This window comes from Crotalus tigris, unplaced genomic scaffold, assembly GCF_016545835.1.
Source record: "Crotalus tigris isolate CLP2741 ecotype Arizona unplaced genomic scaffold, ASM1654583v1 scf7180000020588.15403103151:6194809, whole genome shotgun sequence".
In the NCBI taxonomy this organism is placed as follows: domain Eukaryota; kingdom Metazoa; phylum Chordata; class Lepidosauria; order Squamata; family Viperidae; genus Crotalus; species Crotalus tigris.
The window spans coordinates 3,998,006-4,023,723 of record NW_024098092.1 but is presented as its reverse complement, the minus strand read 5'-3'; the positions used below and the strand labels follow the sequence as shown (position 1 = coordinate 4,023,723).

Genomic DNA, 25,718 nt, shown 5'->3' with positions numbered 1-25,718 from the left:
GTGTGTTTGTGTGTTTCTGGTTCCTCTTCTGGCGACTTTCTTGCCCCCAAAAAAGGGAAAAGGCGCTGCCATCATTTTATTGCGCCAGTTGAAACCGCGGATGCGCCGCGTTTTTAGGAGATGCAAAGCAAAAAGCTGGCGTAAATGCCGGTTTCTCGTACACGGGGTGGGAAAAAGAGGAGAAGTAACTTCCTGGTTGCATTAACCTGTGGGGGGGGGGCATTTTAAACTAGGGGCCCCCAGTGAACATGATGAAGAAATCTGAGTTCTGGCTTGGAAAGGGCGTCATCTTTAGAAGAGGGTGTTTTCCATTTTTTTTTTCTTTTTTTTTGTCTTTTATTTTAACGGTGTTATGGCTGCCATCGGCATCCCTAATGCTTCCCATGTGTGCCTTTGACTCAAACCATTCGGAGGAGGGCAGCACAAACGGCTTCCAGCAAGTGCAGCTGGGATGGTGGGGGCAGGGGGGGTGGGGCAGAGAGAAAGATGATGAAAATGGGGATTTATGGAACGTGTACGCCAGAGAATCACCTCTCCTCCTCCCACTTTGCCACGACCTCAGTTAACGCTCAATCATCCATGCTTTAAAAAAAAGAAGCCCCTATAAACAGAAAATAAACTTAGATCAGAACCCCGGAGATCAATTTCAAGGCAAGATCAAAAGCATCCAAGACCAATTGAAAGAGCCGTAGCTTGAAGCCCTTTCTAAAAAAGCCATTTTCAAAGCTCTCTGGGCCATTGTCTCTGAACTTGGGGAATGTAAAGATGGGTGGACCTCAGTTCCCAGGATGCCCCAGCCGGTGGGGAATTCTGGGAGTTGAAGTCCACCCGTCTTAATGTTCCCAAGGTTCAGGAACACTGCTCCGGGCTGCCATATTCCAAAATTTTGCACAACTGTGTTGTGTTGCCATCAAACTGGGAAACAGACCCCCACAGAAATGCTAGTTTGTGGTTGCAGAATACAAAAAACAGCATTTGAAAACCCTGGTCAAGTTTCTCTCCGTCGCCTCTTACACCGAACAAAAAGGGCTTGTTGTTGCGTTTTGACTTTCTTTGTCTCCACGCCTATATTCTCATTTAAAATTTCCTTTATTATCCCTTCACTGCTCCACTAGTGGTTCTTGCCTTCCTTTGTCAACTTCATTTCCGCATTCCTCTGTACCAGGCTACACGATGAGCATTGTGTTACATTACAGTCCCATTACGTGATATTATATTTCACTTTTCCCATAATATACCTCCCCGACTTATTCGTCTCGGAGGTGCCACGGAACAATTGCCCTTGGTTTTCTTCCTTTCCCTTTTCTGAACAACATCCCAGAGGCCCCGTGGCATCTATTATCCCACTGAAATCCCTGTACGGTGGTTCTCCCACGCAAAAGTCCTCGCTGGCTGGGCGCCATCAGAAGGAGCACAAATAGGGAAGCCTTATACAGAGAGGGTTGTGTTTTTTTTTCCCTTCTCCTTCTTTAAGATTTGGTCTCCTGGTGGAGACGACACACAGCTCCATCCCAATAGGACCTAATAACTGTTCAAGTGCCACATAAAATAACAGCACACCAGGAAGTGTATAGAAGTGGGAGTCGTCAAGGATGACAAGCTGAAACCATATAAGGAATTCACATAATAAGGAACATGTGACTGTTCGCTCTTGGGCTTGTGTGTTTCAAGTTTTGGTAAAAACTTGAAACACACTATGACTACCTTTGGACGCCTTGTGAGTGGAACGTGAAGCCAGTCCTTAGAGCCACCAGTCCTTGCTTCGTTGTTCCAAGACCGTAGCATCCTTTTGCTCTCTAAGAGACCCTCCAAAAATGTAGGCAAGCTATCTCAGCTCAGGCTGTAAATGGCGGAAAGCATAGCGGGTCCATTTTGATCTCTCTTTCCCAAAGAAAACAGGAGATGGAATCTTAGGGGGACCCTCACAGCGTAAATGCTACTTGGGCCCACTCAGAAATAACTCCAGCCTCCTTCTGGAAGGGGACCCTTTGCAAATGTGGGCATCTGCCCAACTAAAAGGTCCCTTTGCTTTAAGGCTGAAAGACATTCAACAGTCTGAGAAGCAGAGAGAAGACAAAGTGATGGAAAATAAGGTGGTATCTAAGCCTGGTTTATAAGTTTGGACCATGATCCCGAAGACGGCTAGGTTCTCATACCTTTTCATCTTTGGGTGCGACCCCCAGTTGCACAGAGCTGGAAACCAGCGGCCGTTGGAAATTCTCCCCCAGTTTCATGACCCAGGCTTGGAGAATTTCCTTGAATTTCTGCAGAGGGAGAAGGCATTCTCCAAATATTTCTCAAGGACAGCTAGCAGAAATCATCTTGGTGAGAAGGGTTCCTTTAAGGAAGCAGCGTCTGCAAGCCTTAAGAGACATGTTGGACATTTTTCTTAACAAATAGGACATTCCTGCTGGCTGAGGAATTTTGGGTGTTGAAGTCCACAAGTCATCAAAGGGCCAAATTTGAAGATTCCTAGTCTAAAGCAAATCCCCTTTCTTGGAATTGAAGGAGGATAGATTGGGAAGGTGGCAGGTGCCCTAGTCTCTTCTCAGATTCTTCTGGCAGGCACACTGGCACGGCCCAGATGCCGGCAGGAGCTCTTTTGAAGCCGTGTGGCGACAGTTGAATGGATGGAAAATCTCGGCGTGGGGCGGGCAGGCTTGTGTAGACAATGGAAAGGAGCATCGTTGTATTCTTGAAGTCTTTGCAGTTACCCAGGCCCCTCTAGCTCCATTCTCTATAGCAGTGGTTCTCAAGCTGTGGGTCGGGACCCCATTTGAGGTCGAACAACCATTTCACGGGGGTCGCCAAACAACGCAGTCCGCCATTTTTCCCCCCCTTTTCCTTAGCTGTGCTCCTCCCTTTTATTCTATTGGCTTTTGAAAGCCAATAGAATAGACTCTCTTGAATAGAGTCTCATTCTATTGGCTTTCAAAAGCCAATAGGAATTGTCCAGTCTGTCTCTGCCCTGCTGAGCCCGCCAAAAGTCCCCTTCTGCAAACGGTGCTGCACCCGTTGAGTAGTCTTCGACTTACGACCGGTTGGGGGTCGCGGCATTAAAAAGGTTGAGAACCACTGCTCTATAGCAACAGTCCAGGTTCTAAGGAAAGCCCCCCCAAAGATGGGAAATATGAATATATCCACTCTGCTTCTCTCAGGAAGTTTGGGTGTGGTCCAGATGGCCAACCAGTTATTTACCAAAGAGTGGGGGGGTCTCCCTTTCACTCGTCCAGAGGGAGGCACTCTGCTTTTCTCGTCCCCCCTCCCCAATTCTTCACTTACAGGAAAGAAGAACCCGGGGGGCTTTTAAACTGAATTATGATTCCCAGTATCCCTTTCATTTGACCCAATTGCAGATCGTTTTCCCAGCAACCTCCGGAAGGGCTGCCAGTTCCCCTGCTTGCTGTAAGGAAGAAAACGGAGAGGCCCAAATTATGAAGGCCGTATTTCGTTTCCAAAGAGGAACCACGCAATGCTGCCTGTCTTTGACTTACAACCCCAGCTGAGCCCAAAAGTTCTGAAATAGCTGGTAAGTGAGCTTTGCCCCATTTTATACAGAATACAGAACAACAGAGCCGGAAGTGGCCTTGGAGGTCATCTAGTCCAACCCCCTGCTCAGAAAGGAAACCCTACACCAGTGGTTCTCAACCTGTGGGTCGGGACCCCATTTGAGGTCGAACGACCATTTCACGGGGGTCGCCAAACAACGCAGTCCGCCATTTTTTTCCCCCCTTTTCCTTAGCTGTGCTCCTCCCTTTTATTCTATTGGCTTTTGAAAGCCAATAGAAGAGACTCTCTTGAATAGAGTCTAATTCTCTTGGCTTTCAAAAGCCAATAGGAATTGTCCAGGCTGTCTCTGCCCTGCTGAGCCCGCCAAAAGTCCCAGTCTGCAAACGGTGCTGCACCCGTTGAGTAGTCCTCGAATTACGACCGGTTGAGTAGTCCTCGACTTACGACCGGTTGGGGGTCGCGGCATTAAAAAGGTTGAGAACCACTGCCCTACACCATTTCAGACAAATGGCTGTCCAGTCTACTTTTTTTAAAACCTCCAGCATTGGAGCACCCACAACTTCTGGAGGCAAGTCGTTCCACTGATTCATTGTTCTCCCCGTCAGGAAATTACACCTCAGTTCTAGATTGCTTCTGTCCTTGATTGTTTTCCATCTGTTGCTTCTTGTCTTGCCTTCTGGTGCTTTGGAAAACAAGTTGACCAGTCTAGTGAAAAGAAGAACTAGGGGGTGACATGACAGCAGTGTTCCACTATTTGAGGGGCTGCCATTGTACCCCTTAGCTCTGGAAGAGTCCTGAGATTAGACCCACTCTTTGTATCATTTAGGCCCCAGTCCATGGACCAATACCGGGCTGTGGCACGCCAGCAGCCAGTCCATACAAACAAGCAAAGCCCCATCCGCGGGATGCAGGCAGCACACATAACCACGCCGCCTCCGGTCCACGGAAAAACCTCTCTCCACGTAACCAGTCCCCGGTGCCCAAAAGGTTGGGGGACCTCTGATTCAGGGAGACCGTGAATCGGCGTGGGTCAGGAGCCTTTATGAGCAGAAGACAACAGGCTGCGGAGACGTCGACTCATCTTCGGCCAGCATTTGTGTCGACAATCTGCTTCTTCCCGGTTTTATTTCACCCCGCCCGTCCAATAAACCCCATCATCCAAATGAGGCGGCACACCCCAGCAGATGCCAAGGAAACAGGGAAATGTCAGCCTTCGCATAATGCGCTGGAGCCGTCGGTGAGATGCGCGCAAATACAAGATGTCACCGCAGTCCCGCTCTTTGTGTGTTTTTTTTTTTTAAATTTTATTTAAACTGGAGCTCCGGATGAGTCCGTGGGACGTCCCTGTTTTGCCTGACCAGGTGGCCTGGCTTCAAAGGAGAAGGGAAGAAGGATGGTTAACCTGCAAATTCTTTCGCAAGGAGGCCTTGAATGAAGATCATCTGCTCCCGGCATCTTTCCTCTCTTCACACTTTGCGTTCTTGGCAGCCACCCTGTTTAGAAAATTACACCAAGCTGGAGACATAAGGCAGACATTGAAAAGCACTCTGTTTGCATTCCTGCCGAGAGGCTTGCCACAAAAACTGCCAGAACGCACCATGCGCACTCGGAGGAACGAGACGCGTGCGTGGTTGGCAGGCGGGGGCAGTGGGCTTCCTTTTCCCCACCCCTCCCCGTTTTTTTTTTCCCCCTCTGGGTTTGCCTTTTTCCGACTCTTCGTCAGATGTGGTCGGACGCCGATGCCCCCACCGCGTAGATCCCCGTTCTCTTCTAGGAATCCAGGAGGGGGAAAATTAACCCAAGTTGTGGTTTTCTCAGATCCGTGTCGGGCAAATGCCGGGATTTTGCTTCCTAGGTTTAGCCGAGCAGAGAGATTCGGTGGCTGAAGGAACTGGGCAAGACAGACAGTAAAATAAAATAATTTTATTTTATGTTTTGGGGAGAGAGGGACTACGAAGGATTTCTTTTTTCATGTTAGTTCTTGCTTATTCTGCTCCTTTTCCTCCTCTGGATCTCCTTCCAGGAGTTCAAAGCCGGTTGGATGGTCCTTTTTTGACCCTCTAGTCCACCTAGTAAAAATGGTGTCCGTGGTGTCCATTATAATATGAGGACTAACTTCTGGCCAGTTTGTGCTCAGCAATTATAGTCTTAGCACAAAAGCGGGTTCAATCTCTGGGTTTTCTGCCTTTCAGCCCTGGCTGGACGAGGGTAGGATCCCTTCCAGATCTCTCAAAAAAAAATCCACTGGACTTTAAGCTAGGAAAATCAGAAGCAAAGCTATCTTATTGATTGTGGCTGGAGGCACAAGCTAACTTCCTGTTGCTACGGGCAAGAAGTAAGGGGCACTGCCATCTCCCCCATTCTGCTCATTGCTTGTGGCCCGACTGGAAATCTCCCTGACTCTTAGAAACGTGCAGCTACTCAACTGCTACTATAACCTTGCTCTAATGTGAGTTTGATTGCCTATTGAGAGTGTCTGATTATTCCTTAAGAGTCACGTTGGAGCGGAGCCTGAAGGTACAATATAAAATAATTGAATGGAACATAAAATCCCCAGCTGGCAGCTCTGCCAGTCAGTCAAGTGGAGGACTTGTCTCCATAAATTCAGAGAGCCTCAGATGTGGAAATGGAGCCCACCAACCTCTCCTCCTCCTCAGACTTAATTTTTGTGACATCAGTTGGATCGGTTTGTCTCGCCTAACAACAGAAAAGTTGGGGTCAGCTGCGGTCATAAGACCCCCCTCTAAGGTCTTCTGAGTCATTGTTACTTTTAGCCAACAAAGTGGCATCACATATAATGTCATATTGACATGGTATCTATCATATGGTCTCTATCTATCTATCTATCTATCTATCTATCTATCTATCTATCTATCTATCTCTATCCAGCTATCTATCCATCCACCTATACGTCTGTCTGTCTATCCGTTCAGCCATCCATCCATCCATCCATCCATCCATCCATCCATCCACCTATCTGTCCGTCCATCCATCCATCCACCTACTGTCAACGCTGCTAATATTGAATATTCTTGCTTTGACAATATATATGCAGAACTGTCTGATATTTTCAGAGTTAAATCAGGTGACAGCGAAAGGGGAGGAGAATATAAGGGAAGCCCAGGAAAAAGAAACAGAAGTGAATCTTTGCCCTCCAAGTTAATTGGAAGATGTGAACCATAACCCCAAAATAGGGGAAGGGAAATGCCTGGAATGTTATGTGCAAAGGAAGGGAAATTCAGATCTTAGCATCCACCATGCTGTGCTGACACTCTGTAATACTAATAAAGGTTTTTTAGGTTAAAAAAAAAAAAAAGCCTGAAAATTCTTTGAAGTGTTTCGTTAATCAGACACATGACACCTACCTACCTACCTACCTACCTACCTACCTACCTACCTACCTATATCAATATGCCACGTTGCCATATGATATCAGATATGACAGTATATCTCCGGTTGCTTGCATTCTAGCCTCCAGTTTCAATGCCAGAAGATGCGCAGAAAAGCATCTCATCCCAAGCTGCCAGTTATATACCGTAGTGTCGTCTCCCTGTATAATTCAAAGTTTTAAATTAAGCTCAGTTAGTCGGTGATGGGAACATCTTTGTAAGACCTTGAAAGACTAGATTGGGGACAGATTGTCCCGGAGGAAAAACCCATCTGTGTGGCCCCTAACCAACTTGATGGCTTATAATCAGTCGATCAATAAACAGACCCAGGGATAATGTGCGCGTATGTCTGAATGTCTATTCGGAACCCCTCCCAATCCAGTTCATAGAGTAGATCCTTGTTCCTTTTCAACGCTCCCGAGAAGGATAATCAGATCTGCCATCCAGAGAAATGGATCTGTAGACACGGAGCGGTTCGCACTTTGCTGCCTCTTTCCCTGTAACCTTAAACAATTCACCGCCTATTTCTTCTGCGTCTCATCCTGTCTCTTTTGACAGCTGGTCTATTGCTTGTCCTGCTTCCCTTTCTAATGGAATCTGTTCCTGAAGATGCTCCCTGCCTGCAAGTGTCTCCATAATACCGCTTGTAAAGAGTTTCAGTCTGATCTTTCCATTTTTACTTAACCTTCTTTTCAGGTTCCTGTTTGTCATTATCCTTAAGAAGTCCTTCCCGAGCAGGTTACTTTCAGTAAAATATCTAAAAACATCTCTCACTGTCCTTTTTTTTTTCTTTTTTTGGTTTTTGATTTGATTCTCCCCCCCCCCCATTACAGTCTACAGGTAGTCCTTGACTTACAACCGTTGGTTTACGGATTATTCAAAGTTACAATAGCATTTAAAAAAAGTGACTTAGGACCGTTTTCCCCACTTACAACTGTCGCAGCATCCCCCGCGGTCATGTGATCAAAATTTGGCCGCTTGGCAACTGACTTGTACTTATGACAGTTGTGCTGTCCCTGGGTCATGTGATCACCTTCTAAGAAAGAAAGAAAGAAAGAAAGAAAGAAAGGAAAGAAAGAAAGAAAGAAAGAAAGAAAGAAAGGAAAGGGAATTAAGGAGGGAGGGAAAGAAAAGAAAGAGAAAGAAAGAAAAAAGAAAGAAAGAAAATTGAAGGAGGGAGGGAAGAGAAAGAAAGAAGAAAGAAAGAAAGAAAGAAAGAAAGAAAGAAAGAAAGAAAGAAAGAAAGAAAGAGAAAGAAAGGGAATTAAGGAGGGAGGGAAAGAAAAGAAAGAGAAGAAAGAAAGAAAAAAAGAAATAAAGAAAGAATTAAGGAAGGGAGGGAAGAGAAAGGAAAGAGAAAGAAAGAAAAGAAAAAAGAAAGAAAGAATTAAAGAAGGAGGGAGGGAAGAGAAAGGAAAGAAAGAAAAGAAAGAAAGAAAAAAAGAAAGAAAGAAAGAAAGAAAGAAAGAAAGAAAGAAAGAAAGAAAGAAAGAAAGAAAGAAAGAAAGAAAAAGAAAAATTGATCCAAACCTCTAAATACCAAAAGTTTTCTGCAAACTGCAGGTCCGAGACTATGCTACTAGGGTGTTTTTGGATGCCTCCTTATTTAGTAAAACATTTTGTGGGTTGCTAAGATGCAAAACTGGAACACAGAAACAATTGGCCTGGTTTGTAGGTCTGGGAAGGCAAAATAGGAAGCAAGTGGGTGGGAGAAAGAACAAGAGACTCCTGCCCCCAAATCGCCCCTCCCAGAGAAGAAAGTCCTCACCCCCCCCCCTCCACCTCCCAGTTTGGATTTTGATCCTTCTCCTCCCTTAGAAAAGCCCAAACCGCCAAAGGCATGCACAAACGCACAGCTCTCGTGGAAAAAAAAGGAACATTCTGTTTTTAGGCAGCGATTGTCGCTTCCCACTGGCCCCTCTCTCCTTTTCCAAACCAGGACACACACACCCCATCAGCTGCGTGATTTGCACTTCTGAGTTTAAACCATTTTGGACTTCTCTTGGGTGCCTCCCTTGTATTTTATTGCATTGCATTGCGTTTTTATTTTATTTTATTGTTTTGTTTTTATTTCAGAGTTCTTCCCTCCCATTTACAGTAGGGAGAGGGGGGGAACCAAGCAATACATCAAACAAGAAGGGAAAGGAAAAAAACCTTTGACACGCTCAATTTATGACCTGAATTTGGGACCAGAATTTCTGTTGCGTTGATAAGTAAGTGAGTGGCGTCCAATTTTACATTTTTTTTTAAACCATAGTTGTGTAAGCAAATCACTGCTGTTGTTGTGTGAATCGCACAGTTATTAAGCCAACATGGCTTCTCCCCAAATTGACAGAAACCCGGCTGGGAAGGTTGCGAGTGGCGATGACGTGACCCCCCCACCCCGTCGAATTTTGATCGCGTCGCTGGGGATGCCGTGACAGTCGTAAGTGTGAGGACTGGCATCCTCGTTTTCTGACTGTCTTCTCCAGAGACGCCTTTCCCAGCCTACAGCCCTATGGTCTGAAGGCCCTCAACCTGCCATTCACCCGTGACGGTTTGAGGAAGTTCTCCACAGAGACCCCCTTGAATTCCTCCTTGCTTTGCTGGTCTCTCGGCAGCCCCATCCCCTCTCATGACCCCCCCCCTTGAGGCAACGGCTGTCAGACATTCCCTCTGAGGCTATTAAGCCCACCTCCCCCTTTGACTTCCCCAGCTGGTATTTCTTGGAACCCTGCCCTGGGACGCCTGCCACGTCTCCTTTGTCCCGCTGCCATTTGGGATTCTTTCCACAAGCCCATTCCATTAGTGCCTATTGTTGTTCCTCGCCATTGTCAGTCCCAGCTTGTTGGCTGCTTCTCTTCTTCTCTTCCCCCACCCTCCCTTGCTGCCTCCTTTCCTCCCCCCCCCCCTTCCCCTCAAACTCTCTTCCGCGAAGGTGGTCTTCCTCGGATACTTTGCCACCTTTGTCCCGCCGAGACTTGCGTTCTCCTTGCCGACAGGGTGAGGTGAACCAGCGGAGCAGAAATGGCCTTCAGAAGTTGTAGGTGCTCCATCGCTTAAGAAGAGCCTGGACAGCCACCTGTCTTAATAATAATAATAATAATAATAATAATAATAATAATAATAATAATAATAATAATAATAATAATAATATGTTATCCTTCAAGCTGACAACATCAAGCACACTGAAGTCAAGAAAAAGATTAGAGGTGAATACATCAAGAGAGTGAAGAAGATCTTAAAATCCAAACTCAATGGAGGAAATACCATAAAGGCAATCAACACCTGGGCAATCCCAGTCATTAGGTACACAGCTGGAATAGTGGACTGGACTCAAGCAGAACTAAAAGCAATGGATAGGCAGACCAGAAAAATAATGACAATGAATCATGCCCTTCATCCACGCAGTGACATTGATAGACTTTATCTACCAAGGCAAATAGGTGGGCGTGGAATGCTACAAGTACATCAGATGGTTGAAGAAGAAAAAATGGCTTTGGAAGAATATCTGAAGAACAATGATGAAGATGCACTGAAATTAGTATATCAGGAAGGCTTACTAACTACTGGAGAGACCAAACTGGCCTTCAAGAAAGACCAAATGAAGAACAGAATAGAGGCATGGGAAGACAAAGCACTACATGGCCAATACATGAAAAAAATAGCTGGGAAAGCAGATAACAATAAAACCTGGCAATGGCTAAGAGCAGGAAAATTGAAGAAAGAGACCGAGGGACTAATTCTGGCTGCACAAGACCAAGCCTTAAGAACAAATGCATACAAAGTCAAAATTGAGAAGACAGCAACAGACAGTAAGTGCCGCCTATGCAAAGAAGCTGAAGAAACAGTGGACCACCTGGTAAGCTGTTGCAAGAAGATTGCACAGACTGATTACAAGCAGCGGCATGACAAAGTAGCAACAATGGTGCATTGGAAGATCTGCAAAAAATATCATTTGCCTGTAAGCAAAAACTGGTGGGATCATAAAATAGAGAAAGTCATAGAAAATGATAAAATTAAACTGCTCTGGGACTTCAGAATTCAAACAGACAAGCACCTGCAACATAACACCCCAGACTTAACAATTGTCGATAAGAAAGACAAAAAAGTCTGGATAGTGGACGTGGCAGTGCCTGGAGATAGCAGAATAGAAGAGAAAGAACTGGAGAAGATAACAAAATACAAAGACCTACAAATAGAAATAGAAAGACTGTGGCAAAAGCAAGCAAGGGTAGTACCAATAGTCATAGGCTCCTTGGGTGCAATCCCAAAACAACTGGAGCACCACTTGAACACCATTGGCATTGACAAATTCGCTATTAGTCAATTGCAAAAGGCAGCCTTATTAGGAACTGCTTCCATCCTGCGACGATATCTGTAATACCATCAAACATCCACATCTGCCTATCCCAGGTCCTGGGTAAGGACTCGATAGGTAGACAAAATGCCAAATCCAGTCTGAACATCTGGCTGACTGTGCGATGATCGATAATAATAAAGTTGGAAGGGACCTTGGAGGTCATCTAGTCCAACCCCCTGCTCAGGTAGGAAACCCTACACAATTTCGGACAAATGGCTGTCCAGTCTCTTCTTAAAAACTTCCAGTGTTGGAGCATTTACTGCTTCTGGAGGCAAGCTGTTCCACTGGTTAATTGTTCTCACTGTCAGGAAGTTTCTCCGTAGTTCTAGGTTGCTTCCCTCCTTGATGAGTTTCCACCCGTTGCTTCTTGTCCTGCCTTCAGGTGCTTTGGAGAATAGCTTGACTCCCTCTTCTTTATGGCAGCCCCTGAGATACTGGAAGACTGCTATCATGTCCCCCCTGGTCCTTCTCTTCGTTAAACTAGACATACCCAATTCTCGCAACCGTTCCTTATATGTTTTCGCCTACAGTCCCCTAATCATCTTTGTTGCTCTTCTCTGTACTCTTTCTAGAGTCTCAACATCTTTTTTACATAGATGGAGAAGGCCGTAGATAGATGGATCCTGGCCTTCTCCATCTTCTAGCATCGTAATTTCTGAACTAATTTACATGCTGCGCTAAGCATTTGCACGTGGCCGCCAACACACACACACACACACACACACACCGAGCCTGTCTGCCCGAGCTTTTATTCCTGGATAATTGCTATGCATTGAACGCCTGGCAGCTGGAGTTAGCTGGAGAAGCAGCCACTTCTGCTGGTTTCCAAGACTCTGGAAAGGCCTGGAAAAGCCTTTTGCTCTCTCCCAGGACTCTCTCTGCTTCCTCCTGGCCCATCAGCTTCCAGCCCCCCCCCTCCCCCTCCCGGAGAGATTGCAGTGCCAGCCAGGGATGAGCATCAAGGATGCCTCCAGAGTGATGAAATTAGAGTCAGACCTGGTGAAAACATCTGGAGGAGAGGGAAGGAGGGAACCGATCCATCCGTAAGAGTGAAAGAGGGCTGCGGGAGACGGGGAAAAACAGCTCCTCCCCAGTGAGTCACAAGCTATAAGTTTTGTGAAAGAATAGAAGCTCCCCCCCCCAAAAAAAAGAGCAGCTGTTCTTTAAAAGAGTTTTCTTGGGTTGGGGTTTTTTTTGGGGGGGGGGGTTTGCAAATCCACCACCTGCTTTCTCCTCCTTTTCTGCCCTGCAAAAAGGCCCTCCTGGGTGAGCTGGGAATGGCTTGGCCTCCTGGTCCCTTTGGAAGCCTGGAAGAGCTTCCAAAATGTGTGACTTGACCGTCCTCGGACGTGTCTTTTCCCCTTTTCGGACAGGCACCTGACGAACCAATGGGTTGGGCCCATGTTTGTGGAGTCCTTCCTGAGCGTTCGGTTTTTGTTTTTGTAAAGGCTGCGCCCCACTTTTAAAAACAACAGGTTTAGCATCTCCAATAGGAATCTGTCCCAATTTTACGATTGAGGCAATGTTTCCCAAGCTTATCAACTTTAAGATGAGCGGACTTCAGTTCCCAGAGTTCCCCAGCCAGCCATGCTCCTCCCTCTCCCCTCTCTCTCTTCTCTTTCTTTCTTTCCTCCCTCTCTCTCCTCCCTCTCCCCTCCTTCTTTCCCCGCTCTCTTTCCTCCCTGTCTCTGCTCTCTCCTCTCTCTCTCTCCTCCTCTTCCCTCTCTCCTCCCGCTTTCTCTTTCTTCTCTCCTCTCTCTCTCTCCTCCCTGTCTCTGCTCTCTCTCTCTCTCTCTCCTCCCTCTCCCCTCCTTCTTTCCCCGCTCTCTTTCCTCCCTGTCTCTGCTCTCTCCTCTCTCTCTCCTCCTCCTCTTCCCTCTCTCCTCCCTCTTTCTCTTTCTTCTCTCCTCTCTCTCTCTCCTCCCTGTCTCTGCTCTCTCCTCTCTCTCTCTCCTCCCTCTCCCCTCCTTCTTTCCCCGCTCTCTTTCCTCCCTGTCTCTGCTCTCTCCTCTCTCTCTCTCCTCCTCTTCCCTCTCTCCTCCCTCTTTCTCTTTCTTCTCTCCTCTCTCTCTCTCCTCCCTGTCTCTGCTCTCTCCTCTCTCTCTCCTCCTCCTCTTCCCTCTCTCCTCCCTCTTTCTCTTTCTTCTCTCCTCGCTCTCTTTCCTCCCTGTCTCTGCTCTCTCCTCTCTCTCTCCTCCTCCTCTTCTCTCTCTCTCCTCCCGCTTTCTCTTTTTCCTCTCTCCTCTCCTCTCTCTCTCTCCTCCCTGTCTCTGCTCTCTCCTCTCTCTCTCCTCCCTCTCCCCTCTCTCTTCCCTCTTTCTCTTTCTCCTCTCCTCTCTCTCTCTCCTCCCTGTCTCTGCCCTTTCTTTCTCTCTCTCTCTCTCTCTCTCCTCCCTCTCCCCTCCTTCTTTCCCCGCTCTCTTTCCTCCCTGTCTCTGCTCTCTCCTCTCTCTCTCCTCCTCCTCTTCCCTCTCTCCTCCCTTTTCTCTTTCTCTCTCCTCTCTCTCTCTCCTCCCTGTCTCTGCTCTCTCTCTCTCTCTCTCTCCTCTCTCTCCCCTCCTTCTTTCCCCGCTCTCTTTCCTCCCTGTCTCTGCTCTCTCCTCTCTCTCTCCTCCTCCTCTTCCCTCTCTCCTCCCGCTTTCTCTTTTTCCTCTCTCCTCTCCTCTCTCTCTCTCTCCTCCCTGTCTCTGCTCTCTCCTCTCTCTCTCTCCTCCCTCTCCCCTCTCTCTTCCCTCTTTCTCTTTCTTCTCTCCTCTCTCTCTCTCCTCCCTGTCTCTGCTCTCTCTCTCTCTCTCCTCCCTCTCCCCTCCTTCTTTCCCCGCTCTCTTTCCTCCCTGTCTCTGCTCTCTCCTCTCTCTCTCCTCCTCCTCTCCCCTCTCTCTTCCCTCTTTCTCTTTCTCCTCTCCTCTCTCTCTCTCCTCCCTGTCTCTGCTCTCTCTCTCTCTCTCTCCTCCCTCTCCCCTCCTTCTTTCCCCGCTCTCTTTCCTCCCTGTCTCTGCTCTCTCCTCTCTCTCTCCTCCTCCTCTTCCCTCTCTCCTCCCGCTTTCTCTTTTTCCTCTCTCCTCTCCTCTCTCTCTCTCTCCTCCCTGTCTCTGCTCTCTCCTCTCTCTCTCTCCTCCTTCTCCCCTCTCTCTTCCCTCTTTCTCTTTCTCCTCTCCTCTCTCTCTCTCCTCCCTGTCTCTGCCCTTTCTTTCTCTCTCTCTCTCTCTCTCTCTCTCTCTTCTTCCTCCCCCCCCCTTCCAATCATGAGCGATATTCATGCTTTGGCAGGCCCCGAAATGCCAACAGATGCACAGGATGGCGAGGGACAGGTGGTGCCGCTGCGTCAGGGACTTCCTCCAGAAACATGGCGGCATCTCCTCTGACCGCTCTCCCTCTCCTCCCGGGATGGCTGTCCCTGCTCTCTCTCTCTCCTCCACAGGTGACGCCTTTCCCAGCAGCCAGCCAGAGATGCCTTGGCTTGCCTGGCGTTTCCAAGCCTCTGCCAAGCCAACGACTTGGAGCTTTTGTTTTCCTTCGATTCTTTCTTTTCGGGGCTCCCCTTTTCCAACGAGGGCAACCTGGTTTGTACTTGAAAGCGCCCCCCCCCCAATTCCAGAGCAAGCCCTGGCGGCGTGAGGGACACCAGACGGGAACGCTGGACGGACGTTGGCCGACCGGGTTATAGTAGTAGGGTCTCCAAATTAGGCTGCTGCCTTGACCCTGGCGACTGAATTCAGCCCCTTTCTGATTTGATACCCCCTGTTGAACGAGGCCCTAACCTGACCACTTGGCTTTCCCTGTCCTGGAAGGCAGAACGAGAGAGTTGGAAGGGACCTCGGAGGTCTTCTAGTCCAACCCCCTGCTCAGGCAGGAGACCCTGTACCATTCCAGACAAGGGGCTGTCTCTTCTTAAAAACGTCCAGTGTTGGAGCACCCACAGCTTCTGGAGGCAAGGAGTTCCACTGATTCATTGTTCTCACTGTCAGGAAGTTTCTCCTTAGTTCTAGGTCGCTTCTCTCCTTGATGAGTTTCCATCCGTTGCTTCTCGTCCTGCCTTCAGGGGCTTCGGAGAAGAGCTTGACTCCCTCTTCTTTGGGGCAGCCCCTGAGATACTGGAAGACGGCTATCCTGTCGCCCCTGGTCCTTTTTCTTCATTAGACTAGACCAGTGTTTCTCAACCTCAGTAATTTTAAGATGTGTGGACTTCAACTCCCAGAATCCTCCAGCCAGCATGCCGACTGAGGAATTCTGGGACTTGAAGTCCACAAATCATAAAATTGTTGAGGTTGAGAAGCACTGGACTAGACACACCCAACCCCTGCAACCGTCCTTCCTATGTTTTAGCCTCTGGCCTCCTGACCTGCCTTTGTTCCTCTTCTCTGCATTCTTTCCAGAGTCTCAACATCTTTTATCTCCAAGGCAGATAGACCCCCTTCCCCTCCCTCCCCCCCCAGATGTCTCTAAAGTGCCACTTCCAGTTGCCATTGGGGAAGACGTAGCTCAGCCACGGTTGTGTAGTAAGAGGTTCCCCACGTCTGTTCAAGGTGGACGGGCTTTGCCGATTCTTCTAGGGCTGAGCTAGGATTAGGATTCTCCCACCTTTCCCTCTCCCTCCCTGTCATCCCAAGACTTGGAAGATTAGCAAGGGGAAGGGGTTTGCCCTGATTTTGGGTCCAGAATTCGACAGGGCACTGTGTCTAAAAGTTTTGCCATCTCTCCTCCTCCTCCTCCTCCTCCTCTTCTCCCAAGTCTTTGCTCTGCTCTTCATCTTCGCTGCCATCGTTCCTGGAAGAAGCTGCGTCTGTCCTAGCTGCTCTTGTTTTACAAAGCCCACCAGCTCTTGTAGCCTTGAAAGGTTCCAGGAACTGTAATTAACGGCAGAAGACAAGTCTCCCGGAGCTTTCTCAACAGTAGAGAGCACTCTGTGTGTTCCCCCCCCCTCCAATCTCCTTTTTCCTTTCCCCAAAGCTCTCCATTCTTTTTCCCATAAAGATTTTTTTTTTTTGCATCGGTTGCTAAGGCAGAGGCTGGTCTGAAAAACACGGTGTTCTTTCCCTTTGGCGCTCTCGCTTATTGTGTTTGTGAGTAGGTGGGGTGGAAATAGCTTACTTTCCACACAAATAGGTAACAGGAGAGGGAGGGAGAGAGGGAGGCTGACAGGGAAATAAAGGAGGGGGGTGTTGAGAGGGAAAGGAGCCCCCCCCCGCGACCTCGGGACGAAAAAGTGGGCCTTGAATGGTCAAGAACATCCTGCAACTTCAGCAGCAGCATCGGAGCTGGGAAAACGGGAGACAGATGTGATGTTCCAGCCGGACATGGGAAAAGAACGAAGGATGTGCACCAGGAGGAAGGACAACCAGTTACTGGCAAGGCTTTATTTGAAGGTTAAAGCCATACGCTGCGGAGAGGAAGGAGAAGACACGTTTGGCGAGGTCCTTTTCTCTACTCAAACAAGACCGGACCCAGCAAACACAATCTCTCTTCTCTCTTGTCCTCCCACCCCTCATTCCATCTGAGTCCTTCTCTCTCTCTCTCTCTCTCTCTCTCTCTCTCTCTCTCTCTCTCTCTCTCTCTCTCTCCCTCTCTCTCTCTCCCCTTTCTCTGCCAACGACGTCATTACCTTGACATCCGTGTGTGTTCCCAACAGCTCCGCAAGCTGACGTTTGGCACGGCGTGTTTTCGCCATGTATTAGACACATTGCTCTGCGGAGGAAAACAAAAGCAGCTGAGGCGTGTGGGAGGAACATGAATCACCAGGGAGGGGGGCCAAGTGAGAGCCTGTTCATGTGTGTCTGTGCGAGTGTGTCAGTAGGCTTTGCTGGAGAGAGAAAGAGGGCTGCTTTTCAAAAGATAGGATGATCCAGGAGCTGGGAACAAGACCGCACTTGAGGCACACAAGTCCCGACTTTGGACACGTGAGGCGAAGAGCCAGCTCCCTAGAGAAGGCTTCGATGGAGCCTGGATCTGGAGAAGATGGAAGGAAGGAGGAGAGGAGGACCAACCCACAGCAAGATGAAGGGACTTCGTCACGGTGCTGATGAAGCCAGCATTGGAAGGTCTGAAAGACCAGGTCAGATCATCGCGGAGGAATTCTGTCTGGTCATGATGAGTTGACAAGGACTTGATGTCAACCAATCAATCAGTGCAAAAGACTCAGCTCTCTGGAGAAACTCTGATGCTGGGAAAGGTGGAAGGGGAAGAGGAGAAGAGGACAACTACTCAGTTGAAGTGGACATTGTTGGAAGACCCGAAGGACAAGTTTGGGGACAGATCATCATGAAGAAGGTCCATCTATGTGTCTCAAAAGGCAACTGGAGGAGGAGGAGGAGGAGGAGGAGGAGGAGGAAGAAGAGGAAGAAGAAGAAGAAGAAGAAGAAGAAGAAGAAGAAGAAGAAGAAGAAGAAGAAGAAGAAGAAGAAGAAGAAGAGGAGGAGGAGGAGGAGGAGGAGGAAGAAGAAGAGGAAAGGAAAGAAGGAGTTTCACGTCTTATGCAAGAAGCTTCATAAGTTGTAATTGGGGGGGAAAAAGCACCTTTGAGACAACTAGAACCTGGATGACTGAGAATCTGTGTGGTCATCCATCTGTGTGGTCACCAAGAGTGCACACTGGCTGAGGAATTCTGGGAGTCAAAGTCCACGAGTCATAAAAGGGCCAAGTCTTAAGACCCCTGCTGTAGGGTTACAGTATAACTCTCTATTATTTACCCTGTCTAGTCATCAAAACCATCAAATGTGAATTTATTTTATTTTATGTTTTACGCAAAAAGTCTACAAGGGGTTTCCAGTCAGTGATAAACACAGAGATTGTCTTCTCTCGGAACGAAAAAAGGTCAATTTAGCATCTCAGCAAGAGCCGTCATCTTCACCCGCCGTTCCTCCTTTGTGGAGGAACGTAACAATAATCTCACTGCCATTATCATGTACAAAAAGAGAAAGCCATGCCTTTTCCCCTCCAGCTGCTTGTTCACTCATCCCAATTAACCTCCCTTACTTCTGTCACTTTAGCGCTCCACTTGTGAGCTCTTCCCAAGGAGAATAATCCGCTATAAAGCACTGACTTGGCTGAGGCCTGAAAACCTTGCCTGGGTTACCATTTTATTATTATTTTGCCTGCCATTTTCAAAGCAGGAGCAAGCTTCCTTCCCCACATCCTCTCAGCCTAGAGAGGCGGTCTCGGCTGACATTTAATACCCTTGCAAATTAGGAAACTTGCCGAGAGTATGCAACCTACTTTTAAAAAAAATAACATTAAATTAAAAATGGAAGACTTGAGTAAGGAACAGATTTCACTTTCCCCGTTCTACCCAAACGGGTGCTTTCCAAGTCAGTTTTAACTCCCGGCGAGTCAAAGCACAATTATTGTTTTTAATCTACCTGGAGAAAGGATGATTTAGAGCAGTGGTTCTCAACCTTTTTAATGCCGCGACCCCCAACCGGTCGTAAGTCGAGGACTACTCAACCGGTCGTAAGTCGAGGACTACTCTACTGGTGCAGCACCGTTTGCAGAAGGGGACTTTTGGCGGGCTCAGCAGGGCAGAGACAGCCTGGACCATTCCTATTGGCTTTTGAAAGCCAATAGAATTAGACTCTATTCAAGAGAGTCTATTCTATTGGCTTTCAAAAGCCAATAGAATAAAAGGGAGTAGCACAGCTAAGGAAAAGGGGAAAAAAATGGCGGACTGCGTTGTTTGGCGACCCCCGTGAAATGGTCGTTCGACCCCAAATGGGGTCCCGACCCACAGGTTGAGAACCGCTGATTTAGAGGCACCTGAGCTTCTTATCATCTTATTAACCAAAGCTTTTTAGCTGCTGTCACTCAATGCAGTGAGGACAGACTTTGCTTTTCTTAAGTGGCCCGACAGCTAAGTCACATCATCCAGAATCTCAGAATTTAGGTTACCATATCTGGATTATCAAAATCTGCAGGTGGCACCAATAAGAAGGATCTGCATATCTCTGTTGGCCATCTGGACCTTGGGAGGCCAGAATTGGTCACCCTATGACAGTTTCTCCACCGTGGCAACTTTTAAGAGGGGCAGACTTCAACTCCCAGAATGCCCCAACCAGGGCTGAGGTGTTCAGGGTGTTGAAGTCCCTCCCCCCCCCAATCAAGTGACCAAGATTGAGAAGCCTAGAACCAGCATCTGATGGTCAGCTGATGTATAGGGGAAGTCCCATGACTCAGTGAAGGTCAAGCAGAGCTGAAAGAGAATTCTTATATAAAGTTGGTGATTGAGACACAGTTGTACAGCCGTTAGGGGTAATGCTAGTTTTTTTTTTTTTAGTTTCTCCTGTATATTGAAATGCATATTTCCCACTCCAGGGTCCAGGCCTCTGTTGAATTAATCTCTTTTTCTGGGTTTGCCAGAAACCTGGAACCAAGCAAATTTAAGGCCTGAGCTAATTTCTTTGGTTAGTTTTTAGTTTTCAAATCTAAGAGACCAGGTGGGCAGGCAAGAGGGGTGATCTCTGTTGTCTTTCCTGGGGGAAAAAAAAATAGCCCTTTGTGCTTCGTGAGTGCTTGAAATCTTGAGTTTTCAGAAAGATCCCTGGATGTGAGGGATCTTTAAAAAAAGAATTTAAAAAAATACACGGTCTATTGTCTTTTGAATTGGCAAGCTCTTATTTGCCACAGCGCATGGGTGTTATAGTCCATCCCCCTGCTCAAGCCAGGAGACCCTCTGCCCTTTCTTACAGAAAGCAGAATAACAGCCTCGGAGGTCATCCAGTCCAGCCCCCCCCCTGCTCAAGCAGGAGACTCTATACCATTCCAGACAAAGGACTGTCCGATCTCGTCTTTAAAAACCAGACTGTTATGGTTCCGGCTAATGAAACACTTCAAAGAATTTCCAGGCATTTATTTTCCTAAAAGTCAGTGATTGTTACAAAATGTCGGCACAACGGAGGGATGCTAGGATCTAAGTTCTCTTCCTCTGAGCAGTTAAATTATCAGCATGTTCCCTCCCTAAATTAGCCGTCATATCTCACATTATCCAATTAGTGTGAAGGTCAAAGGTTTCCTTCCTCTTTCTTTCCCGGGCTTTACCCCCACCCCCCTTCTGCTCTGTATTAACCCCATAAATACCAGACAGTTCTGCATATTGTCAAAAGCAAGAATATACAATATTTGCAGCGTTGACAGAACAGACCTTCTCGGTTTGAACTTAGCTCCCCGGGGGATATTGCTGTTTGGCTTAGCCTTCATTTGGGGGAAGATTGTACGAATTCTCTGCCCTTCTCAGTCCATAATCAGGGGCAGCCGGTAAAGGAGGGAAATGTGTATTATAAGTAGAGAGGGTTGCCTTGTCTGAACAGGGCAGGCTCCAGGCTTGAGCAGAGGAAGCCCCCTAGAAGAGGCTGGCCAGCCTCCATCGAATAGGTTTTCCTTTTGGCCAAGCCCTTGCCCTTGCTAAATTTATCCCTATCGGATTCCCCCAGGAATGTGAACCACACCAGCCACGACCTGGCTGACCGTCCAAGCTACACCCACAATACCAGTCATGTCTCTGCGGGTGTCAGTGCGTTTGGCACCGCCGAGCTTTGTGCAGCAAAGAAGCCCTTGCAGTAAAAAGAAGCTTTCTCTAAAAATGACCTCCCTTCCCCCCCCCCCCATTTTAGAATCCCAGAATAGCTCTCCTTGCTGCTGCTGCGTTATCTCGAGCCTATTTTTAAGGCTCAGCATGAGAAATTGTCTTTGGGTCTGTGTTGCTATCGGTCGTTTGTGATCGTCGGTGAACCGGGAGTCTTGAGCTGGCCTCTGTTCTGTCCGGCCAACAAAAATCCAGGGCGTAACTCTTTTGGCTGCCTGATTTTCCCAGGTCCTTCCTTGCTAGCACACCTGAAAGCAACGGAGGAAGCCAGGTTGCCTTGTGTTAGAGGTGGTTCTCTGTAGATCACCTGTCCACTTGTGCCCCTTTTCTATACGTCTCTCCAGATTTCCGGCATCTGCTTTTGCTGCGCCCATTTCCTCTCCAGCTGTATGGTAATCCGGAGAGCTTTTGGTAGGAACATTTTAGCTTGCTTTTTTTTTTTTTTTTTTTGGTTTGTTTCCCTCCTCCCTCCCCTTCGTGCCTTTCTCTCCTGCTGTGTTTCTCAGCACAAGGACTCTCAGCATTGGCCAGCCAGGACCCGGATACCTTAAATCAGTACGCTCTTTTACCCCTCGTAATGGGCATTTTCATGAGAGGGACAGAGCGCCATTGTCCCTTCCTTAACTCTGCTTACGCTTCCTAAATAAATCTTCAGTTGCTGCGTCCAGGGAATCCCTTCTGCCAAACTGCCCCGTTGGCCCTTCGCCCTCTCTCAGTCCTCTGTCCTTGTCGGCCTCCGTGTCCTGCGTGGTGCGAAGGCCCTGGGACAGCTTTTCTTCCTCCTCCTGGTTCAATGGACGCCTGGGTGGCCAAATCGGTACTTTCTGAGCTGCCCGCAAGACCTTCTCCATCAACCCACCCACCCAGCCACCCACCCACTCTCTCAGACCTCGCCTTCGGCCTCTCCAACTGGAAACGGGCCCTCCACGCTTGCCTTCTACCTGCCCTGCTGTCGTTTCCCACTCCTTCGGGTGCCTGAACAGATTGGATGTCATTTGGGCACAGCTGAGCTCAGTGGGGGAAGACAGACACATATGTGTAAACAGCAGACCGGAGGCAGGGTGAAAAAAAAAATAGCTTTTTGCACCCTGGAAGAGACGCCACTACGGTCTTCCTGGCTCCTGGCGTCGTCCTCTAGTGGCCCCACCAGCAAAGAAAGATTTGGGGGGTGAAAACCCCCTGCCATTAACCTGTTAAAAGTCTTGCTCACCACCCTTGCCAGGAGGATGGAAACAAAATGGCCCCTACCAGCATCAGCCCAGTTTAGGGATTCCTCCCAATTTAGCAATGTGGTTTACAGTATATGTGTGTGTGTGTGTGTGTGTGTGTGTATCTCCTCCTGCATTCTCCATTTTCTAGATTCTAATGACTGGGGTGCATCTCTGCCTATCGGTGTGTCTGGTTAGCTAAAAGGTCAAGCATCCATGCTTGTCCATCTGTCAGCTGTCAAGACCACTCAGCCCCTGCCCCAAAATGTGCAGCCCATCACGATGGCTTCAGTCAAGGCCCGCTCAGCATTTAACCAGGGCAAATGCACACGGCAGGTTGAAACCATCCCATTCAGAAGCATCCCTTCCATCGCTCATAAAATCCCAGGTTTTGCTACCTCAAGAGCGAACAGAGAAGTCCCCGTGCAACATCCCCCTGGTGAAAAAAAGAGACGCACATTTTGCGGCAAAAAGGGGACTTTTTTTTTTTGAGTTTGCACGTTGCCTGCGCTGCTGCAGGCAGTGCTAACTTGGCTTTTTCTCATTTTGCGCCATTATTCTGGGAAGCGCATTTGATGCAAGGGGAAGCTGAGCTGCTTTGCCATTCAGATGAATTTCATTTTTTTTTTCTCTCTCTCTCTCTCCCTCTCTTTGTCCCAAGAGATTTTCCAGGCAGCAGATCAGGAAGAAGAAGGGCAGAGGAACAGACTTCCAGAGATGCAGCCTTAGCCTTTTTGCGACTCAACCCTCAAGGGACGGTGCCAGGGTTTTCCCGTCGCTGGCTTTTCCTTGGCTCCTCTCCACGGGTGAGTTTGCAGCCAACTATTATCGAAGGGTCCTGAGAGAAGTTCCTTTTCCCACAGTCCCTGTCGTTTGGGGAGGTCAAAGGCCGGTGCTTTCAATTAGGCGGAGTGGCTGGCGGGCTCTCCGGCTTTTTTCTTTTTGCTGGCCTCTTAGTCCATGCGCCCTAGAAGAGAATTGCTTATTTTGCTTCACATGGCATTCCAAGGGGGAAACCACATCGGATGATCTGTTTCTCCCCCGTCGCCTGTACGATTGCCAGGAAGTGGGACCCACAGCGGAGTGGGTGAATCCTAACCTCTCGCCGTCACGATCAGCTGCCATAATGCCCCCCCCCCCCAGGAAGTTGATCTGAGGCGTTGTGGGAAAATTGAACGGAGAGTTTCAACCCAGTTCTTTTTGAGTTGTACGGTTAAGTTCAGCAGCAACTGCGTAGTTTCCCCATGTTCCAGCGTGTCCTTTATCCTTCTCCTCTGAGGTTCAAGACTTGCCCTTTCGTTCTTTATTATATATATATATATATATATAGATATATATAAATATATATATATATATTATATATATCTATTATATATATATCTCGTTTTTGACGCGGTATTTGATGTAGTCTTTGGTTGTTTTTTTCTCCCACGTAAAATTGGAAGTGTCTTGGCGACGTTTCGACGAAGTCCCATTCGTCATCTGAAGATGACGAATGGGACTTCGTCGAAACGTCGCCAAGACACTTCCAATTTTACGTGGGAGAAAACCCGAACAACCAAAGACCTACATATATATATATCCATATATATATATATATATATATATATATCCAAATATATATATATATATCCAAATATATATATCCAAATTTCTTTTTCTGACAAAGAATTAAAGAATTAAATTGGGAGACTAAGATCTTAGTCTCCCAATTTAATTCTTTAATTCTTTGTCAGAAAAAGAAATTTGGATTTGTAATGTTTCGCAGTGGCGACTTGAGCCTGCTTAACGCCCCTAGTTGGGGGCTGCAAGGCAAAAGAGATTGTAAAAAGTAAAACTGCAGTATAACAGTTAAAAAAATGTCAAGGTGTAATCAATTAGACATCTGTCTGAAAAGCATCCTGCACACACATATATATATATGGGAGTGCTAACAAATTTAATAAAATTTAGTAAAATGTCAATAAAATTACAATAAAACCAATAAAACGCCTAGCTTTCGTCAGCAACTGCTGACATCATCAGGGCTCAAAATGCCGGTCAGTAGGAGAGTCCTCTTTATAGATCGGCCAGAGTCTTGGTTTTATTGTAATTTTATTGACATTTTACTAAATTTTATTAAATTTTTTAGCACTCCCTGGTGCTCACATTTATTTGTTTGGTTTTAAATATGGATATACCCAGGGATCATATTTTTAGTGTGGGACACGGGTGACGCCACGTGAACCATCTGGGAGAACATTGGAAAAAACAAGTGCCGTTTTGAAGCAACCGCGAGGGGGTCCACAAATTACATTAAACTGTTAATATTGGCCAGCTGGAATCTGGCGTAAGGTGGGGGTGTGAATCCAGGAATTCTAGTTTAGTGTTGGGTGGAGTTTTAGACTTGCAAAATTTGGGTTTGTGTTGCTCCATGCTGCTCTTTAAACTCCCCCCCCCTTCTCCTTTCCAGACTGTAGGTTTTTATTTTGCAAATAGGGGGGAGAACTCTCACGCCTCCAGAATCCCGGGATTGAATTTGGCTGGTTGGGATGAAGAGGTCCATGCCTGTTCTGTTTCCCATTTTGGTTGAAGCTGCCCTTTCTGGGGACTGGAAAGGCAGCGTCAGGACCCACCTAGGCACAGGGGGTTGGACTAGAAGACCTCTAAGGTCCCGTCCACCTCTGTTGTTCTGTTACCCTTTTAAGGAGCTTTTAGATGGAAGGAGTTGCCGATGAGCGTCGAGCAGCAGCTGCTGGATTGTTCCCACTAGGCTGTCTACTAAATTGCAAAACACACACACACACACACACACAGAGACACACACACAGAAAAAAAAAACCTGAAGCTCAGCCAGTATAATATACAAAATTGCATCGAAATCATGGCAGTTAATAAAGCTAAATGGGTAAACTGCAGCTCTCTGAAAGCTGTATTTTCACGGCTGGGCCTCCGGTAGGATTTTGGCATAGGAGAATAAGCGAAAGGAGCCTTAAATGAAGCTAGTTGGCTTTGCACACCTCAGAGGAATATTCTTGACGGTCTCAGAGAGGAGCCATACCTGCGTACTTCGGCTGGGAAGCTGCCCAGAAGACCCCTCAAGACAATTTTTTTTTAAAAAGAGAGAGAGAGAGAAAGAAGAAATTGAAAAAGAGAAAGACGGATTAGAGCTGGTGTGGCCAATTCTCCTGTTCCAAATATTCCGGTTTTATTACAAATATGGCGGGTTGAGTTGCATTTTTTAGAGTCTGTTCTTCCATCAAACCGGCTTAAACCCTTCTCCGTTTCAGAACGCCTCCAGGTCCCCCCCTTATTTAAAATTAACTGCTTGGATCTCTGCCAAACCCCTCTAGAGAAATAATGGTAGCAAATCGGGGGTGGGGGGGGGTGGGGGTGTTGCAGTGCGGTTCACGGTGTGGGTCTTTTTTGTGCCTGCCTTCCCCCCTTTCTTTAATATATATATATATATAAATATATATATATAAAAGTCCTTCCTTCTGTTTTGTGCTGAAAGAAAATTCCCCCGTTTTGGAGGAGGCGGAGGAGGGAAGGCGAAATATATTTAATCCCTTTAATATTTTAAAATTTAATTATTTCCAAATTGGGTTAGCCAGCCTGACAAGTATGCTGCAATTCAAAATAGAGAGCCCAGAGGCGGCTTTAGGAATTAGATGAGAAAAGAGAGAGAGAGAGAGAGAGAGAGAGAGAGAGAGAGAGAG

At 47.4% G+C, this 25,718-nt stretch overlaps 1 protein-coding gene and 1 long non-coding RNA gene across 12 annotated transcripts in view; one reads left to right on the top strand and one right to left on the bottom strand.

Annotated features, from left to right (window-relative positions):
* Nucleotides 1–25,718, top strand: part of MORN1 (MORN repeat containing 1) — a 146,964-nt gene that overhangs the window by 71,937 nt on the left and 49,309 nt on the right. For 5 of the 11 annotated variants that reach the window (XM_039367490.1, XM_039367493.1, XM_039367491.1 and 2 more), the window contains exon 14: nucleotides 22,682–22,826. In XM_039367490.1, the coding sequence (XP_039223424.1) occupies nucleotides 22,682–22,749 (68 nt within the window). In that variant the 3' untranslated portion in view covers nucleotides 22,750–22,826. Of the gene's footprint in view, nucleotides 1–3,356; nucleotides 3,530–4,336; nucleotides 6,436–8,975; nucleotides 9,735–22,681; nucleotides 22,827–25,718 lie in introns of those variants that run through there. The other 6 variants (XM_039367485.1, XM_039367497.1, XM_039367496.1 and 3 more) reach the window with 6 other exon arrangements.
* On the bottom strand, nucleotides 16,579–17,524 carry LOC120319103. Its single transcript, XR_005559682.1, has 2 exons — nucleotides 16,844–17,524; nucleotides 16,579–16,621 (listed from the first exon to the last, which is right to left on the bottom strand). It is a non-coding gene; the product is annotated as an uncharacterized LOC120319103 (long non-coding RNA).